Source organism: Pithys albifrons, chromosome 14, assembly GCF_047495875.1.
Source record: "Pithys albifrons albifrons isolate INPA30051 chromosome 14, PitAlb_v1, whole genome shotgun sequence".
Taxonomy (NCBI): Eukaryota; Metazoa; Chordata; class Aves; order Passeriformes; family Thamnophilidae; genus Pithys; species Pithys albifrons.
In genome coordinates, this window is record NC_092471.1 from 13,193,741 (window position 1) to 13,207,006 (window position 13,266).

A 13,266-nucleotide genomic window follows, 5' to 3' on the forward strand; every position below is an offset into this window, starting at 1 on the left:
ACAGCATCTGGAAATAAGAGGAAAGGAATATTTATTTGGAGGGTCTTTTCACACTTGGAAAGATCAGCCTGAACCACTGCTGGAGAGTAGTAGGCTTTTTAAAATGTAACCTTCCAATAAATGAGCACCAAGGGTCATCTTCCTTGGGTCTGCAGGAGTATTTCTTGGTGCTCACACAGATATCAGAATGGTTTGGGTTGGAAAGACCTTAAAGGCCAGCCAGTTCTGACCCCTCTGCCATAGGCAGAGATGCTGCCTACTAGACCAGGTTGCCCAGGGCCCCATCCAACCAGGCCTTGAATACTTCCAGAGATGGGGCAACCATAACTTCTAAGGGCAGCCTGTGCCAGTGCCTTGCCACACACAGTGTAAAGAATTTCTTCCAAATATCTAATCTAAATCTACTCTCTTCAGTTAAAAACCATTCCCCCTTGTCCTATTACTACCTGCTCATGTAAAAAGTCACCTCTCCTTCTTTTTTATATGCACCCTTTAAGTACTGGTAGCAGAGAAGGCAAAGGGCTGAGCCTGTCCAGGAGACACCTTCATGTTCTCCCCAGGCAAAGTGCTAAAATCAGCCACATCTGTCCTCACTTAGCAGAGATGCACAGGGAACAGTAGGAAACAAAGCCAAGTCCTCCTATGTTCAAAACCACTGAAAGCCTTTAGAAGTCATCATCAAGGTTCAAAGTACCTGGTCTAGCTGATTTTTTTTTGCTAGACAACTTTGGTGGGCATCACCAACAAATGGAACACAAGTGAGAGTGAAAGAATGAAAGACATCTTTAATTAAACAGTTTAACCAGGTCCAGTGGAAGGTGTCCCTGCCCAATGTAGCGGGTTGGAATGAGATGATCTTTAAGGTCCCTTCCAACCCAAACCATTCAATGATTCCACTTGGTCAGGTTGTATTCTACTTTCAGACAAGTCCTTCAAAGAAGGGGTTCTCTTCTAAGACTTTTATTGTCACCTTGATCTTTGATCTTGGTTTGAAAAAGTTCCCAGCACTTTACTAAAACTAAGTTACTATATGAAGCAACAAAATAAAGCCACAGCAAACCCAGCACACATTTCCTTCTGCTCTCCTTGCTACTGTGGAGGAACATTGGCAAGGAGCTGCAGGTAGCAATACCTTAAACAACTGCAGAAGTCAAGCCCAGGGAAGATTCCCAGTCCAAGCTCTAAACCTAAAGCAAACAAAACTCCACCAACACATTTTGTAAGAAAACTGGAGACCAAATTGTCCCTTCTTACACTTTTCTCAAGTCTCTTTTACAGGGCTATGAATTACTGCTGGTACATCCCAGGTAATACACAGTAAAAGAGCAATCAGAGAGCCATTAGCAGCAGATGAGGCATTTGTCTCAAGCAATCCCTCAAACCACTTCATCCTACTATGGGTATTAATTTTCTAAACTAAGTAAAGCAAATTTTAAGCTTCACAAAGAAGCAGTTAAAAACACTTACAAGCAATAAGCTCTTAAAACAACAAAGCCAGGCCATGTTTGATTAATACTTTAAGAAAGAGCATTTTTCTGATTTGAAATACCTGAGGGAACTTTACTAAGGTGAAGGGTTTGGAGGAAAAAGCAACTCTTATCACTCATAGCATCCTATTGGCCCCTCTCTCCTTACACAGGCTTGGCTACATCTGCTCACAACACTTGTGCAGAGGGGCTGCTCTGGCTCCCTGGGTGTCTTGGCAAGGAGCACACAGCCAGAAGCAAGATGCAGTGGCAAGTATGGGGTAAGAGCAGCAGCACTCTGCTCTCAGGTGCTCAAAAGTCACCCACAAATACCCAACCCCAGAGCAAGGTTTGGTTCCCAGCTGTGGTTTTCCTGGCTGCTGGATTCAGCCACGTGCATGAAGTCAACCCCGTCAGGGGACACAGTTAGGAGACAGACATTCCTTTTCCACAGTTAATGCATTTTTATCTCAACAAGATAAAGATTTGCTTTTATCCATCCCTGCCTCCAAAGGTCTTAGTCCCACCACAGCACCAGCTTGCTGCTCAACATTCAGGCTCTCCACTTCTGGAAAGGTTGCCTGCCATCCCTGCTCCAGCTTAACATAAAGACTAGCTCTGGTTTAGCCACTTCAGTGTTTCTATGAGGCCATGCCACATCCAGGAACAAGGGGAGGAGGTACTCACCACCCAGGATACGTAGCTGTCAGCTCCAGCAGGGCTGTGCTGCTTTCTCCTGCCTGATTTAGGGATAGATCCAGGTGCAGGAGGACACTCAGGGAAGAGCTCTTAGCAGCAGACAACTCCAATCAAGAGCACTAGCACCGGGAAGGAGCTCCTCCCTCATCCACACACTGCTTTACCACAGACCTTTTGGAAGCATGTTTGCCAAGTGCTTTGCCAAATGCTGCCCAAGCAGGGGCAGGCACACACCACACTCCTACCAGAGACCAGCCTGACAAAAAGGGATGGTGATACCTCTTAGGGCATGAAACCTCCTATCAAGCATGCTGGTTATTTGGGCCCTTCCCCACTGTAAGCTGACATACATTTAGAGAGCAACTGCTTGGGAACAGGGTCTCCAGCACACTTTGTTTGCAGCACTGCTGTGATTTGCAATTCAGTTTATTGCATTAAAACGGAGTGCAGCCCTAGCACAAAGGAATATGCCACTCGTCACAGTGCCTCTTGTTATCTTTTGGAGGAAAGTGAGCTCAGGTGAACATGCACAGAAGGGAGTGTGGGGCTCATCAGAAGGTGTGGCCAGAAATGCAGCTTCCTGCTCTCACCCCTATGAGGATGTCCCATCTCAGCCACTCCTCCTCATCCAGGCTTCCCAAAACCTGTAGCAGAAGAGGGCTTACTTGGAGATCTTTCTCTGCCTGTGAAGCAACAGCCTGAGTGAGCAGAGGGAAAACAAACTCGAGACAGCTGCCAAAACTATGCTGGAGCCTGGAAGTGAAAAGCCATTCACCTGCCACTGCCTGACCTAGAGCCAACAGAAGCCCTTGCACCTTGCTGCTGCTCCTGCAGGGTTTGTTAGAAGCAAATAAAACTACCTAGAGAATCAACTGTTCAAAGGGAGCAGATAAGAGAGATGTTTTGACTCTCCCTGTATCCCCAATCCTATCCCCAAAGCAGACTCTCACCTTCCTCTGGACCTCCATTAGAGCTGCATTCACTGCTAATTGATTCAATATGCATTTGGAGTAGGATTTTTAATTAATTTTTATTATAGAAAAATTAACACACTGCTTCCCAACAGATGCATTAGGATACTGACACAGCAACAGGAAACCATCCTGCAACATGGCTCTCCTTGCAACTGCTCATAGGGAGTGACCCCCAGACCCGCAGTGGGACAACCCCCATGCAGCCCCTCTCCCAGAGCCCCACTCCAGTTTAAGTGCTTACAATTGGCTCATACCAGGTATTTACCATGTCTCAACTGACTTCTGTAATTATACAGGGTATGGAGCAGCAGGAAAGCATTGCTCCCCTGCCTCCCTGGTTAGTGCTAAAACTCCGGGGTTCATTCTCAGCGCGGGCAGACTCTGCTCTGCACAGAGCAGCTCAGCAGCCCTGTACATCCCATCACCCCTCAGCTGGTTAGATTTCAGAGGCATGTGATGCATTTTGGTAGCAACTGTGTTCTCAAAAGTACATGCAGTCCTGAGCTCAAATCAAACAGCACCAATGTGGGAAACAACCTGCACGACCTGAACGCAACTCTGCCCCACACCACCAATCACTTTCCCTTCAGCAAAAGCTCTCACACCTCTGCCACTGATTTAGGCATCCAGAAGGATCATCCTACCCAGTCAAGCCATCCTCTGCCTCCCCAGAGCAGGGTTTAGCAGCTGCAGAACCAGCACCATCCCTTTTTCACAACCAAGGCTCTAAGTGCCCACAGCCCACCTCCTATCTCAGCCCAACTTCAGCAGGCACAGGAGGATGCAACACATCACAATTTGGAAACACAGGCAGTCTCAAGCTAGCTCTGTGAAATTCAAACAAGGAAGAGTCTCCCTTCCTTGCCTCCCTTCCCCCAAATCTATTTTATCATTACCCTTCTCTACATATCATGGCATTAATAAGACATATTTATTCTGCTTGGCTCAGGACTGAAGTCAAACTAGAAGTTTGAGCTGTGCAGCAGCTCAAAGCAGGAATGCCTGCTCTGAAACACTACAAGCATTTCAAAGCAGAGAAAAAGAGCATTTGGAGGATGTTCTATGAAAGAAATGAAAGTGGGTGAAATTAAGCAGTTCCCAAAATTTGAATGCCATCTCAGAACACAAAACAGTGCAGGGGTGAGGGGGGGCACAGAAATTATGTTATTTATATACATTCACATTATGGTATTTATCAACACCAGAGTAGTGGAGAAGAAATATCATCACTGCATCCATAATACCCAAATTTGAGTCCCCGGAGTCTTGCACTAGTGCTGTATTGAACAGCATTCCCGAGGCACGTCATATTTTAGGTTGTGTGCAGAGCAGCAATAGGTAGAGTGCACCGTAAGGTCCAAGACCTTAATCAAGCTCTGCAACTCAATAGATTTCCAATATAAAGAAGACAAAGAGGTGTCAGCTCTAGCTCTCATTTGCTAATACTATCAATAGGGGCTCAGCTCCCTAGCAGTTAATTCAAAGCCAAGCTCGATTTGCACAGTAGTGATCTACACTAATTCCCATATGTGGCTAAGGGGAGATATTGCCAACTAGACAATAGAAACAGTATTAGAGATCCTGAACTTATGCCATCACTTTTTTCTTCTACTCCACCACCTCCCCATCGACCTTCCACATGCTGGAATCCCCAGCTGCCTTCTCTCTTGCATCAAAAGATATGCAGAAAGGGTAGCAAATAAAAAAGTACCTATTTCTTTTCCAGGTGCAGCTTTATTGAGGCTTTTCAAATGCAACTACCCATAAAATAGGTGCAAATTTCACACTTGTGCATTAAAGATACTAAAAATTAGCATAATTAAGCAACTATGAAAGTATTTCTATGTGATCCAACTGTAACTTAGCCTTAAAAGTTGCTACCTGTTGCTGTTTCACAAAAGTTTATTAGCTTGCTCCATCCTGAAAGTTTCACTTTCAGCTTTTAGTTCGTATCAACACTACTAGATCAGACTTTTGCCAAGCTGTTGTTGAGAAGCGATGTGAAGGTTATTGAGAAGTCAGAGGAAGCCAGATGTGCTACCCAATTAGCCAACAAAGCAGTTTTACCCACATTCTAAGTAGTTACTGCCTGTAAGCCTGGCCCTCATTAATCTGCAACTTGGCTCAAAAGAAGCAGTGACAGCAGCCCATACCCACCCATTTATACCCATGAGTTACCCTGTCCTCTTAAATCAGCGGAACACAGCAGCCCACAGCTTTGACCTGCTATTAATCCAAGTACCCTCACACCTCCATCTCCTCCTCACTGCCAAGCAAACACCAACTGCTAGCTACAGCCAGCACAAGGGAGGAATTCAGAGGTGGAGAGTGGGTGCTATAGTTGTCCCAGTTCATGACACTTTCCATGCTAAGGAAAAACAAAGTTGAAGTAGTCACCAGTCAGAGACCAGGCATTACCTTTCCCTTTCAAGGGCTGCAAAACATCCTCAGCTGGGATTTGGAAAGATGGCAAGACTTCAACACAGCCAGCTGAGTCACCAAAGGGGAAAGACATGCTGAGCTCCCCCAACCCCCCTCACAGCACCCAGGTCCGACTAAAACTTGTGTTGTTAGAGAAAGGACACAGACTAAGTACCTGTGCCACACTCCTACTTCAGCGGAGGTTAGGGTAGGCACCTGGCTCCTGCCACGAATCAAGAGGCTAGAAAAAACCACAAGTCTGAAACAGTTTAACACAGGACAAAAAAGGCACATTTTAATATGTACAGCAATGCATTTGGGCTATAAATTTACCCAACACAACTGAAAAAATCCAAACTATGCTTTTATACTTATTCCATGGTGTCAGCCTCATTCCTAGCCACCTACCTTTCTCTGCATCTCTGAATGCTGCTATATACACACACAAACAAACAATTACTTCATGAATGTTCATTTAGGCTCCCGAGTTCAAGTAATAAAGTTCAAACTTGCATAGCATCTTATGCCACTCAGCCATAAACAGTTACGATTGCATATTAGCTGGAGCAGCCATCTCTTTCAATTCAGCCAGTTTTTGGCTGGCCACCATTTTAACATTTTTTTTTTTAAATCCTTGAGTCAGAATGTTTCCTAAGTCACCAGCCCTGAGGGATGCCACAGACTTCAAAATGAACCTCTTGCTGTTGTTTGGATCCTTTTAAACCAGAAATTTAGAGTGTTGTCAAGAACAGTTTTAAAAATGTAATACTGTTTATTTTGCTTCAAAAACATTTCAGCATTCTAAACATACAAAAAAAACAGAACGTTGCAAATTCGTTTTAAGTACAGAGTGTTTTTGAACTTCAGTTGCTGCACTGGCTCTTCACTTAGTTGACGATGAAGAGATGTCTACAGTTTCAGTTTAAAAACTACCGCACTTAACTAAAAAAATCCATACACTTCTCATGCCAGCTGAACCCCCTTCCACAACTAAGAATGGCAGCAGAATGCTATTTCACTATATACAGAAAGACAACTTTAAGCTAAATGGACGCCCACTGTAGTGTAAATAGATCTACCCTCACAGTGCATGCTTTGGGCCATGGCACCCCGGGGAACGTACAGCCTTTCCAAGTAATCACTGCTCCTCTAAGGCATCATAACTCTAAGCATGTACCACAAGAATCTGTCTAGTTTTTACAAACTATAGATATGTACAGTTTATAACCCAGGATTTTCTAGCCAATAACCATATAGTAACACCACCTTACAAATTAAAAAAATGCTTGAAACATTTTTAAATGCTTTGTTACACCAACAGCAAAGTGCACAGAGTTAGGAGAACACTAGAGCGCCTTTTCATTTTAAAAATGTTTGGAAATATGTACAACTTTGATACAGTTTCAGGGTGCTCACTACACCCATGGCCACTTCATGTAAACCAGTTACAATTTCTAGAGCACTTTTAGAAACTACAACGCGATCGGAATCCAAATTTTTTTTAATTAAGCCTAATACGGGCAAGAGACACCATCTCAAATAAGAGGTGCTTCATTTATGGTGTTTCCCCTACTCTATGGTATTCACATGGAGACAAGTATTGTACAGTTTTATTCATCATCATCATCTTCATCCTCCTCTTCTTCATCCTCCTCCTCCTCTTCATCTTCTTCCTCTACCTTTTTCCGAGCAGCTTTGGTTGCTGCTCCCTTTGCGCCATCAAACTTTCCTTTAGACTTGTAGTCTGCAACATCCTGCAAAGTCAAGGGGATGTCTTAATTTGCTCTAAGCAGCAAACACACAGAGCATTTGTACAGCAGCAGGCGTTTACATAAAGGGACTGGCCTTCCGCAGCTGCACCCCAAGAGGGGACACAGCCAGCACTAGAATACACAGGTGTGCTGACACCTCAGTGTGCTCAACTGCCCACAGATGATGGAGGCCATGACCTCTGCATTTTATGGTTATTTCTTTGAAGAGATCAGAACCCAGCCTCTCTCAAGAAGTTTCATGATAATGGGACAAAGCTCCTTAACAGCACAGCAACCCTTCGCTGGAGCAACACAAGCAGCCACTGCTGCTCATTACTGGGGAAAGCTCTCCCTCCTTGCTGGAATCTGCCTGTGGCTCTCTATCCTGCTCTGCCCCAATCTACGCAAAGCTCAGCTGCACAGATGGTGAGAACAGGGCTGTAAGCTGGAGATGCTCACTATGCTGGGGCCACCTGAGCTGGGTCTATGTTACAGAAACACATCAACGCAACAGCCAGTACAGAGGAGGCACAAGTGACAACTCAACTTACCTTCTCGTACTTCTCCTTCAGTTTAGCTGCCTTGTTATTATAAGGCTGCTTTTCACCATCACTGAGGTTGTTCCACATTTCACCCAGTTTCTTTGCTACATCCCCAATGGATATGCCAGGGTTTGTGGACTTGATCTTGGGGCGGAACTCTGAACAGAAGAGGAAGAAGCCAGACCTTGGGGAGAAACACCAGAGGACAGTCAGCATCGCAGCAGCACACAGGGGAGCACCCCTTTCCTCCATCCCTCACCCACAACATTCAAACATCCACTCACACTTTATTTTTACTTATAAGGTAAAATACAAACCCAAACATGCTTTGATTTTACTGAGGCCCAGATCTGAAGCCTTCGTTCAAGGCTCTTTTTAAGTGCTGTGTTTTCCCCCAACCAACTTCATCTCAGGTACACAAGGCTCACTGTGACCCAGTTACTTCTATGTCTTCCATCACTATGAGTTTAAGGGTACCAAGTATTGACAACTCCTGTTAGTGGTCTACATGCTCAAGATTACAAGCTATCTAGGTTTTTGAGACACTACCAATCCTGCTGTACCAACACAATGCCCCACATCTACCTCCTTCATGGAAACTTGTGTTACATACAGAGTATGAAAATGAACCAAAATACTCATGCATTTTAGTGCCTCCAAGTTACTTACGGTGGCCGTTTTGGGGCATTGGGGTCCTTCTTCTTCTTGCCACCCTTAGCTGGTCCATAGTCCTTCATTTCTCTGTCATATCGTACCTTATCAGCCTTTGCCATTTCATCAAATTTAGCCTTTTCCTTGCTTGACATGGTCTAGAAAAACCCAAAAAATGATACAACAAACCTGTGATTACCCAATTGTTTAATAGCTGGCAAACTTTATGTAAACAAGCCAACACAAAACCAACTCGATACGTGAGTTTCAGAATTTGTTTGTTTGCTAACTGGACCACCTTGGGGACGAAGGTCCTATACTGGGAATCACAGCCACCACTGGCATACTCAGCAAAGGGAAAGCAAAGGGAATGGGAAAGCACAGCCAGAATCCTCCTTGGGACACACATCTAGAAGGAGGTAACTGCTGAAGGGCATTGCTTGGGAAGAGGGAAAAAGGCCAGACTGTAGTGAAAGCACCTAAACAAGCAGATATACTCAGCTGAACCCTTCATGAGTGCTACAGGCGTCAGCAACACAATCAATGGCCAGGACAGCTTGCCAAGAGCGGCATGCAGACCAAAACAGCATCGGCTCCCCTCATGTTCAGACAAACACATGTCATCCTAGTAGGTCCTGTAAGAAGTTATCCCTTCCAGAAGTCACAAGTTAAGGTACCTTCCACCTCTCTGAGCACTTCTTGGAAAACTCTGCAAAGTTGACTGGAACCTCTGGGTTCTTTTTCTTATGTTCCTCACGGCATGTCTGCACAAAGAAGGCATAGGCAGACATCTTGCCCTTGGGTTTTTTCGGATCACCTTTAGCCATCTTGACTCTGCAGGGAAGAGGGGAAAAAATAACAAACGAATGACATATAGATGAACACATACATCTATGTATGTATACATATGTGGTGTGTCTATATAGGCACACCACCTTCTCCAGATGTTATGTCCCACCAGTAATATATCCCTTTCTTCCCCCTGTCCTGAGACCTCTTGCTGTTCTCAATACAGAGACTTAAATTATTCTTCCTTGACACTTGAGTTGCAGACAAGCCAAGAGAAACCAGTCACTGGATTTAAGTTTTACACTAATATATATTTACATCATGTCCAAAGACTGGAGACAGCCTATTAAATATACATACTTCTGCCTATTAAGAGTTATATATGAACCAATATAAAATATTTGTTTTAGTTGGCTACCACACCAGGGCTAGAGTGGCATGCATAGTGCCAGGCTGTGACTTATCCCTTCAGGAGCTGGAGCTCACATGTTAGCAGCTGCTCAGGTAGGAAGGCAGGACAGATTACTTGCCCTGTAAAAGTGTAATAACCTTTTATATATAAAAAGGGGTGAAAATAAAGACCGGCTTTAACCACAATAGGACCCGTGGAGCCCTGCGAGGTGAGCAGTGCTTGCTCTTGCTCCACCAAGTGACACATGCTCGAGGGATAGTGGTCAGCGCAAAGATGCGATCAGCAAGTCACCGAGAGGATGGTGCTAACTTTCGAGCTCTATTTCTTTCCCTGCTTCCGCATTAATTTTTCCCCTTTTATTAAGACCTGAAAAAAAAAGGATTCCGCAGCAGTATTTCCTATTTACAGCTTCTGAGGCGTTTGAAAATTTTATTTTTATTGGCACAAGGTTAATATTTAATTGCGTCCATTAACCCCCACCAGGTGCACCAGAAGTGGCTGCCAGCCGCCCTGCCTGGTCCCGGGATGCTCCGCTGCCTCCGCGGGGGACGGAAAGCCCGTGGTCCCGGGGCCGGGGAGCGGAGCCGGGCCGGGGAACGGAGCCGATCCCGCTCCGAAGTTGGGGGCGAGTTGGCGGGGCCAGCCCGGCCCGGCCCCGCTCCGCGCCCCTCCCGCACCCGCGCCCCCCCAAGGTCACAGCGGCGGCCGCGCTCCGCGGTGCGGGGCGAGGGCACCTGCGGCGGGACCGGGACCGGCGGGGGCAAGCAGCGGCTCCGCCAGACGCCAATAATTCATCTTCCATTTTGTGAAACGCCTCCTGATGAAAGAAAGTGCCCCTGAAATGCGTTGGGGCGGCGGGCGGGGGGCGCCGGGGGGCCGGGCGGCGGCCGGGGGCGCGGGGCGGCGGGCCGGCCCCGGGCGGCCGGGGCGAGCGGCAGCGGGAGCGGCGGCGGCGGCCGCGCTCCGCGCCCAGGGCCGGCCCCGCTCGCTAAGATGGCTTCTCCCGGCGCCGCCGCCGCCGCGCCGCCGAACAAAGCCGCGCTCCCCCTCCGCCGCGCTCGGCCCCCCGCGCCTGCCGCCCCCGGCCGCCGGCCCCGCCAAAACGCCGCCCCCGCCGCGAAGGGGGCTCCCCGCTGGCCCCCCGGCGGGCGGCGGGGGCGGCGGGGCCGGGGCGCGGGCGGGAGCCTCCCCCCCCCCCGGCCCCTGCCTAGCGCAGCGCTCTCTAACAAAGGCTCCCGTGCAGCCATTACCGCCGCCGCTACGCTCCTCCGCGCCGCCAGAAAAAGAGTGCGGGGAGCCCCGGGGCAGCCCCCGGGCGCCCGTCCGAGGGCACGAAGAGGTGGGGGGAGAGGAACCGGGGCGAAAGCGAAAGGTTTGAGCCCCCGGCGGGGCGCCGGGAAGCAGATTTTCCCCGCCACGACCCCCCTCCCCATCGCTGTGCCGCTCACACGTCTTTCTTCCCTTCGCCGGGGCTCTCCAGCGCCAGCCATATTAATGCCCACAGCACGGGCGGCGCGGCGCGAGGAAAAGGCGATACGGGGCTCCGCCGCGGGCGCAGACCCACCAGAGACACCTTCGCGGGTGGGGGAAGAGCAGCGGAGGCAGAAGCGAAGGGATCGGGGGAGTTTGGAGGCGGCGGCGGCGAGAAAAAAAACTGCTTGGCCGGGACCGCCGGGCGCAGCGCACAGGGTTTATCCCTGTCAGATGCTAAAGCGACAGCCATATTAATGCAGAATAAACAGCGGGCACGGCACTGCGCACGGCCGACAACTTTCCCACCGCCGCCAGCCCCACCGAGGAAAAGGGGCACATAAAAGCCGAGGGCGCCGCGCGTTTGCCGTGCGACATTAGGAGGCGGCAGAGAAAAATCCCTGCCCATGCGGGGGAGAAGAGGAGTTAGTCCCGGTGTAGTTGCTGCACCAGCCATATTACTCTCGGCGGCACAGGAGCCCGACGCGGAGCTACGGGGCTGCACCGCGGGGCAGGTGGCCCCTCCGCGGCGGGGGGAGCTCCCGGCGAGGCAGGGCAAGAGGACGGGGGCAAACGCCGCGCCTCGCCCGCTGCCCACCGCCCCGCCAGCTGCGCGGAGCATCTGCCCCGGCACCACCGATCTCCGCGCGACACGGGGGCAACAAAGTTTGGGGCGGTTTTTCCCGATTTTGTTTTTCTAATTAAAAAAATAAAAAAAAACCATAAACTCAAGAGGAAGGAAGAAACAGGAAAACAGGATTAAAAAAAATTTAAAAGGGGAAAAAAGAAAAAAAAAGCAGGCTGGGGGCAGGCAGGGCAGAGGGGCGAAGGCGCGGGGGCAGGGTGGGGCGGGCAGGGGGCAGCCGCCCCCCGAAAAGTTGCGGCGGGGCTGCACGTACCTGTATTGTTCGCGGTAGTGTGGACAGGAGCGGAGCGCAGGGCACGACGCGGGGCTCGGCGCGGCTCAGCCTCGCGTTGGCTGCCTACGAGAGCGGCCTGATTGGCTGCGGGGCTCTGCCGTTTAAAACAACCTCCTCGCCCGCTCATTGGCGCGGCGCCTCATGAATATTAAGCGCGACCGCGCGGCGATTGGCGGGCGCGGGTGAGGTCATTCATTCAAAACGAGCGCCCGCCGGGGGAAAAAAAAAAGGCGAGCGCGGGGCGAGCGCGCGGCGGGCGCGGGAAGGTCGGCGCGGGGCCCTCCCCACGCGCCACCGGCGGCACGTGCGGCTGGCGGGATCTCCGCACCGCACCGGGACCCCGCGGGGCTTCACCCTCCAGAGACTCAGCCCGCTGGCTGAGCTGCGGGGACGAGGAGCAGCTCCGGGACCCCCGGCCGACAGTAGCCTCTTATTGCTGATTTCTGCCCTAAAGCCGTAAGGGGCGGTTCCAGTTGCAGCGCGCTGTTTGTAAAGCCGGCTACTACTCTGCGCGTAGCAGGGAGGGGAACCGAGCCCAAAATAAACTCTGCTGACAGTCCCAACATACGACGGATGGAGGAGGAACTACAGAGCAAGAAACCGCGCGTTTGTGGGGAGGAGTGGAGTTTTGCCCACTCGTTCACCAAATAAAACGCCGAAAGGATCATCTTGAGTTACTCTTTCTAACATACTTCCACAATTTGTTTGGCATTAACTTTCCAGGATTTGGCTGCTATTAAAGAGGCTGGTTGCACACAAGGAAATCTCTAAACATGCCCTGCTGACTGAAACCAGCCCAGCGCGGCTCTGGGGCCACAGGCTCCTTTGACTCTCTTGAAAGAGCTATTTCCCATAGGGCAGATGCCAAATGGTTAAACTGGTATTAGTGGCTGACCACAATTGTTGGTTGGCTCGGAAAAAAGAGCTGTTATTTTTAAGGATCGAGCGGTAAGACTCAGAAACCACTCCATACTGTTATGGGCTGGGCATAACTGCCACCCTATTATGATAGCCAGAAGAAACAGTTGCCCTCTTTAAGGAACAGATAGTGAAAAGAAGCCTCCACCCTGGGCTGAGACGCTGTCAGGCAGCAGGGTTTACCAGATACTGCCCTGTGGAAGTGCTTATGGCTATAACAACATATGGTCACAGGTTGCCTTTGCCGGAAGGG

General features: G+C 49.5%; 1 protein-coding gene across 1 annotated transcript; it reads right to left on the minus strand.

Annotated features, from left to right (window-relative positions):
* Positions 1 to 5,828: 5,828 nt before the first annotated feature.
* Positions 5,829 to 12,222, minus strand: HMGB3 (high mobility group box 3). Its single transcript, XM_071569525.1, is given in 6 exon segments — positions 5,829 to 7,314; positions 7,863 to 8,037; positions 8,523 to 8,662; positions 9,182 to 9,338; positions 12,075 to 12,105; positions 12,108 to 12,222. Coding segments are annotated over 6 exon segments (762 nt in total). The 3' UTR covers positions 5,829 to 7,170.
* Positions 12,223 to 13,266: the final 1,044 nt, after the last annotated feature.